At 45.8% G+C, this 7,064-nt stretch overlaps 1 protein-coding gene across 1 annotated transcript in view; it reads left to right on the top strand.

Moving 5' to 3' along the window:
- Positions 1-1,365, top strand: part of LOC107107825 (interferon-induced transmembrane protein 3-like) — a 3,380-nt gene extending 2,015 nt beyond the window's left edge. The window contains exon 2 of the mRNA XM_015408175.1: positions 1,228-1,365. Coding sequence (XP_015263661.1) covers positions 1,228-1,365 — 138 coding nt within the window. The remainder of the gene's footprint in view (positions 1-1,227) is intronic.
- The last annotated feature ends 5,699 nt before the right edge of the window (positions 1,366-7,064 follow it).

Here is a 7,064-nt window from a genome sequence, read left to right as displayed (position 1 = left end):
CTAATAGCCACTGATGGACCTCTGCTCCATATGCTTATCTAATTCCCTTTTGAAGCCATCCATGCTTGTAGCCACTACCACTTCATGTGGCAGTGAATTCCAAGTGTTAATCACTCTTTGGGTGAAGAAGTACTTTCTTTTATCCGTTCTAACCCAACTCCTCAGCAATTTCATGGAATGCCCACAAGTTCTTGTATTGTGAGAAAGGGAGAAAAGTACCTCTTTCTCTACCTGCTCTTTCCCATGCATAATCTTATAAACCTCAATCATGTCACCCCTCAGTCGTCGTTTCTCCAAGCTAAAGAGCCCTAAGCGCTTTAGCCTTTCTTCATAGGGAAAGTGTTCCAACACTTTTATCATTCTAGTTGCCCTTTTCTGTACTTTTCCCAAAGCTATAATATCCTTTTTAAGGTGTGGTGACCAGAACAGCACACAGTATTCCAAATGAGGTCGCACCATTGATTTATATAGGGGCATTATGATATTGGCTGATCTCTTTTCAATACCCTTCCTAATAACCCCCAGCATAGCATGGGACTTTTTATTGCAGTCACACACTGTTTCGACATTTTCAGTGAGTATCAATGTGTATTTATAGTTAAGATTTTTGGCTCCAATGTGCATCACCTTGCACTTGGCCACATTGAACCCCATTTGCCATGTTGATGCCCACTCGCCCATCCTCGACAGATCCCTTTGGAGTGCCTCACAATCCTCCCTGGTTCTCACCACCCTGAACAACTTCGTATCATCCGCAAATTTAGCCACTTTACTTACTGCTTACTCCCAACTCCAAATCATTAATGAACAAGTTAAAAAGCATTGGACCAAGTACTGATCCCTCTGGTACCCCACTGCTTACCACCCTCCACTGAGAAAATTGCCCATTTATACTCACTCTCTGTTTCCTATTAATTTGCCAGTTTCTGATCCACGAAAGACCTTGTCCTTTTATCCCATGATTTTTGAGCTTACTTAGGAGCCTTTGATGAGGAATTTTATCAAAACTTTTATGGATGTCAAGGTAAACAACATCTACTGGGTCCCCATTGTCCGCATGTTTGTTCACCCCCTCTTGGACCATATCCTTAAGTTCACAGAAAAAAATGTTCGTTCTCCAACACAATGTTCCAACGCAGCTCAGAAAGACCTGTTTCCACATTCTGGAGATGTCATTTGGTGATGTGTTTTCTGTTATTCATCATTCCCTTTCTCCTTCCTCCTCAGACTCAGGATGCCAACCGGATGGGGAACGGCACCGAGGCCCAGCGGAACTCCAGGATGGCGCGGTCCTTAGCCCACGCGGCACTCATTATGGGAATTGTGTCAGCTATTGCGTACACTGTTTTGATTGTGCTCCTCTGAGTCTTAGTAGCTCTGAGGACACACATAAAATTATTTGTCCACTTTATTACCTCCCTCTTTGTCTTCTATTTGATTCAAAATGTGTTTGTTTTTTAAAAATGTGAAAATTTAAAAAGAAATCTTACTGCAGTCCTGAGCCGACACTGATGCTAAATGACAAGGTTGCAGGCAGTTAAGAAGGCGTCAGGAATGAAGCAAGCCTCAGTAGACAATTTATTGGCCATGTAAAATGTAGGATTCTTATGGGCCCGGGCTAGCCCACTCTCCTCAGATCTCAGCTGCGAACCAGGGTCAGCCTTGGCTAGCATTTGGATGGGAGACCCCCCCCCCCCAAGGCATAGGGTTCCCAGCCTCCAGGTGGGTATGGAAAAAATATATGACACTGTGTATGATAGATGTATGTTTAAGGTAGATCTATTTTGTGTTTTTAATTTTTTACTTTTTAAATTTTTTCTATACTATTATATAAATATTGGTGTCAAGTATTACCAAATATAGGTTCACCAAAACCATACATCAAAGTGCAGGTTTGCACTATGTTCAAACATTCATACAGCACCTCGTCAGTTTCACAATCACTAGTCCCAGGGGACTCTAGTAATTTACCCGTATCAAATTCGATGACTTTGATATACATACAAGGCACAATACATTCTTTTCGTCGGGGCTTTTTTTTGTAGAAAAGGCCCAGCAGGAACTCATTAGCATAATAGGCCACATCCAACAGCAGATACTCATCAGCACATTAGGCTACACCCCTGACAGTGCAATTCATTAGCATATTAGGCCACACCCCATGCCTTCCCTTGGCTATGGGGAGCCCAGGCAAGCTGGCTCTTGGACAGGCCGGAGAAGGCACGGGGAGGCATTTAAATGCCTCCCCAATCCTTCCAGGCCCTCCCCCTGGCCCGCCCACCTCAGAGTTGCTGGGGAGGGGTTGCTCTCCAGGCCTTCCCTCTGTAGCCAGGCACGCAGAGGCTTTGGCTGTAGTGGGCGTGGCCAACTCTGAAGCCAGCCGGAACTCCGTTCCAGTGCGTTCCTGCCCCAAAATAGCCACAGAGTGCAACGTACATGATAACCCATCCAGGGCGCCATCAAGACATTGGCAGCTTGCTGACAGCCTCATAACCAGGAGCAGCTGTGTGAAAAACACCTTTCCTTAAAGTGCCCATATGTTTTTATCATCCTTGTTCCAATATAAAATTCTTGGAATAAACAATCTCTTGGGGCTCCATCAGCATTAGAATCCTGCAGTTTAGAGCAGTCACAACCCTTCTGAAAATGTTTTAAAGTGTCTATGCTTATTTCTCAACAATGCAGACAGTCGTAGTACCAGTATAGTTTAACCAATAAAACATTCCCTTGAGGCTTCATCCTCATTAAAATCCTGCTGTTTAGAAAAACCATGACACTTCTAACAAAGTTTTAAAGTGTCCATGCTTATTTCACAACAATGTCCCAATACAGACTGCCATAGCACCACTATGGTTAAACCAATAGAACTTTCCCTAAGGGCTTTATCCTCATTAAGATCCTATAGTTTAGAGCAGTGATGACACTTCCAACAATGTTTTAAAGTCTCTATTCTTATTCCGCAACAATGTCCTAATGCAGATGGTCATAGCACTGGTATGGTTGAACCAACAGAACATGAGAGGTCCATTTCTTGATTCAGCCCATTTGGGACCATTGTGTCCAATCTATGTATCCAATAGCATTCTTTCTTTGTCGATAGTCTATTAATGTCCACACGTTGGTATTTAACAGCTTGATATTCATAAATAACAAAAAGCGTAAGTTATCCAGAGAATGCTGTTTCTGTACCAAGTGTTCCACAAGTGGGGCTTCCCTAATTTGGTTCTTAATTCTGGAATGGTGTTCCATTCCAGACGAGGCGGCGCGGCGGAACATCGAGAGCGATCCCTGGTGGCCTGTAGAGTTCCAGCAGAAAGCGGCCGGCGCGAGCAGCAGGAGGCGTGGATGACGTCATCTCCCGGTGCGGCGGAGCCTATCGGACAGAGCCAAGGCTGGGAGGGACGAACTCACGCGCCGAGACAGCTGCCTCGCTGAAAGAACTGCGATGGAGAGAGGAGCGTCCTGCCGACCAAAGGACCCGAGGAAGCCGGAAGCCGGAGATCAGAAGAAAGAGCCGCCACCACCGGAGTGCTAGGTAGGCTGACCCAACCCCTGAGAATGTGCCCATAGTTAGGGAACCACAACAGTGATTAGCACTACAAGTTGTAAACCGCCCAGAGACCCCCATTGGGGGGGTTAGGGCGGTATATAAATCGAAGGTTAAATAAAAAATAAATAAATGATTCTAATTTTGATTGGTCAGCTGGGTTTGCCCACATAGAAAAATTTACATGCACATGCTAGGACATAAATATAGTTCTTACTATTACAATTGGAGGTATGTCTCAGTTGGTATGGTGATTTCAATAATGGGTGGGCAAACTCCCGAAGTTCTAAGCTTAGATGGCAAATGAAGCAGTTATTACATTTAAAATGACTCCTAGTTGAATGTAAATCCCATTGGTGTCTATCAATATCTGCTCTAATAATGCAGTCACATATACTCAATCCCCTTTAAAATCCTATAAAAGGATTTTCTCCACAACCCGCAATATGCTGGACTATTGGCCAATGCTTATTAATTATGGATGTAATACGATGGGATAAGTGAATAAATTGCATAGTGCATGTTATACATTTGCTATCTGTTTGTACCCATTTCTCAAACAGTGTCTCCCTTTGGATATGATCGAGTCTTTCCGTTGCTTTTTTCATGATGTCAAAAGAATAACCCCTGTTCCTTAGTTGGCTGCTTAGGGTTCGGCATTCAGATACACAGTCCTGAGAAGCACTACAGTTGTGTTTCGTTCTTATAAACTGCCCATAGGGCAAATTGTTTTTCAGATGTGGTGGATGATATGAGCCAAAGCCTGCGATCAGACGTGCCATTTGGTGCAGAGGGAAAGCGAGCCTATTTCCCCCAGTGGAAATTGAGACGGTGTTACACGAGCACACATCCTTTGTAGCTGCACGCTCAGCCCATCACTGCCCGATCAGACAGCACGTTGGGGCGAGTGGGGTTTCTTTGCCTTTTGTTTCCCATGCGCATAGATGAGGAATCACACCTCCACACTGACAGTTCCCCATAGAGTATGCAGTTATGCTCATAATGCTAAGCAAGGGGGGGGGGAATGGCACCGAGTGGGGATGGAATGGGCAGACCATCCCGATGGCTTGAGTGCACGCTTGAGCGATCAGACGGGAAAGTCCGTCCGTGGCCCATCGGCAAGCATTAGGAATTGTCAGGTTCCACAGCAAGTAACTCTTCACACACGTTTCTCCTGAAGCGTTATGTTTATTAAGGCACAAGACTGGTACCCTGTCCACAGGATTATTGTTAGGAATGACTAGAAGGCGGGAACACCCAGTAGATATAGTCGAGCAAGGCCACTAGCTAAGCAAATGAACTTCGAGCGCGCGCACGCGGGATTGCTCCCGGCGGGAGATTACATAATGAGCAGGAGAGTCACAGGGCATCCTGAGCAGAATAATTCACACCAAAAGTGAACCGCAAGCTCATCCCACATCACAGGGCCAGACTGACAACGGCGTCTAGCTCCCACGTCTCTCCCAAGCATGATTACTGCCAGCTGTGAGCTGCAAGCATGGGAACATGGGGGGGGGGGGAGCACACAAAAATGGCAGCTGGCTGATAGGAATGGACATTCCCCAGTGTCTTTTAAGTCTGCTTCTGTGGCGGGTGCCGACGGCTGCAGAACCTTTCGCAGATGTTGCTGTCTGATCGTGCCCTTTAGATCCATCAGGCATTCACAGCTGAGTCAGATCTAAAGGCACACCTGACCGCAGCCACAGTGTAAGTATGAATTCCTATCCGTTACCTTGCAAAAGGTTCTAACTGCTAAGCAGTTGTTTGATGTTTTATACACAATTGTATCTAAATAGTTAGTAGCATGTGCATGTGTACCTGCTTGGTATGTGAATTTGATGGTATCATGGATGGTGTTGCATTGACCAAGGGTGTAGACTTTCCAATTTCCCGGGGGGGGGGCTGGGGCTGGGCCAGAGGCATTGCTTTGCTAGGAGCAAGGGTGGCTCCCGGGGGAGGCTGAGTACCTTCCTGAAAATTTCGGCGGGGGCTGAAGCCCCGCCGCCCCCACGAAGATTACGCCTATGTTGCATTCCACAAAAGTATTCAAATGTGATTATTCTAAATAAATCAGAAAAATAACATCCAGGAAACGTTTGGAGAACAAAATATTCTGAAAATATGGATTGTAGTTTACATTCAATCTTTGAGATTGCTGATGAAAAGGTTCACGATTGTTGGGGCAAATGATGAGCCCATAGCGACTCGTGTCTGAAAATAGAACTGGTCACCAAAATGAGAATAATTTTTCTCTAAGATAATCTCAATGAGTTCTATAAGAAAATGGGTCGGTGGGTTTTTATAGGTTCTCTGTTTCAAAACCATTTCTGGCACCATTATTGCCTTGGTGTGTGGTATGTTTCTATATAATGAAGTTATGTCCATACTTACTAAAACTGCATCTGATGGTACAGGGATGCCTTCTGTTTTGGAAATAATGTCTTGTGTATCTTTTAGATATGTTGGTGTTTTGTCTACAAAAGCTTTAAGGTAATGGTCCACAAATTTGGATATGGGTTCCAAAATAGATTCTGATCCAGAAATTATCGGTCTACCTGGTGGCAAAGTGGTAGATTTATGGATCTTAGGTAAAATATAAAATACGAGGTAAAATAGGTAAAATACAAAATAGATCCACCTTAAGCATATATCTATTATACACAGTGCCATATAGTTTCCCCATATCTTCCTAACACTGGCCGCGGGCACACGGGCAGGAAAATGCGAGGGCAAAATAATGGGCGGTTGCACCAGCAGACGTTCCGTGGAGGTCCCGTGGAGTACCCATGGAGGTCCCGTGGTAGGGGGGAGGTGCCGAGCACACCACAATCCTGCATCGCAGCAAAGAAGTGGCGCGGCGCGGCAAACGGGTGTTTTTTTCTCCGGACACCAAAATGTGCACATGCCCCGTTGGACAGTTGGGGGAAAAAAAACTTTATATGAGGGGGCATGGGCGGGCGCCGGAACTACCACCGGAAACGCGATCAGATGCCCGCCCTTGCCCCGCGGTTACTGGAAACTAGTACCTCCGAGGTACTAGTTTTTTACCCCGCATCTTCGGCGGGATACTTCGGGTGAGCCACGGGAGCTCTACGCTTCTCAGATGTGGCAGTGAGATCGTGCCCGGAAAATCCGCCTATCTTCCATCTCTCTAGCGTGCCTAATGCTCCGGGTGACCGCAGCCATAGTGACCCTTAGTTTTTGTACTATCTACTACAGCCTCCAGGTGGGGCCTGGATATCTCCCTCTATTACAGTTGGTCTCCAGATGACAGAGATCAGTCCCCCCCTGGAGAAAATGGCTGCTTTGAAGGGTGGAGTCTATGACATTAGACCCCACTGAGGTCCCTCCTCTCCCCAGGTTCCACCCCACCCAACATCTCCAGGTATTTCCCTGCTCAGAGCCGGCAACCCTACCAAGGGAGTCGAGGACTGCTATATGAAGGTAGGTAATGGCGGACTTAAGTCACCATAAGTTGGCTGTGACTTAGTGGCAGTTTGCACCACAAAAAAAATAA

Source organism: Gekko japonicus, unplaced genomic scaffold (assembly GCF_001447785.1).
Source record: "Gekko japonicus isolate JY-2015 unplaced genomic scaffold, Gekko_japonicus_V1.1 scaffold5269, whole genome shotgun sequence".
Lineage (NCBI taxonomy): Eukaryota > Metazoa > Chordata > Lepidosauria > Squamata > Gekkonidae > Gekko > Gekko japonicus.
The sequence above is the reverse complement of the archived record's forward strand: the minus strand, read 5'-3'. Positions and strand labels throughout refer to the sequence as shown.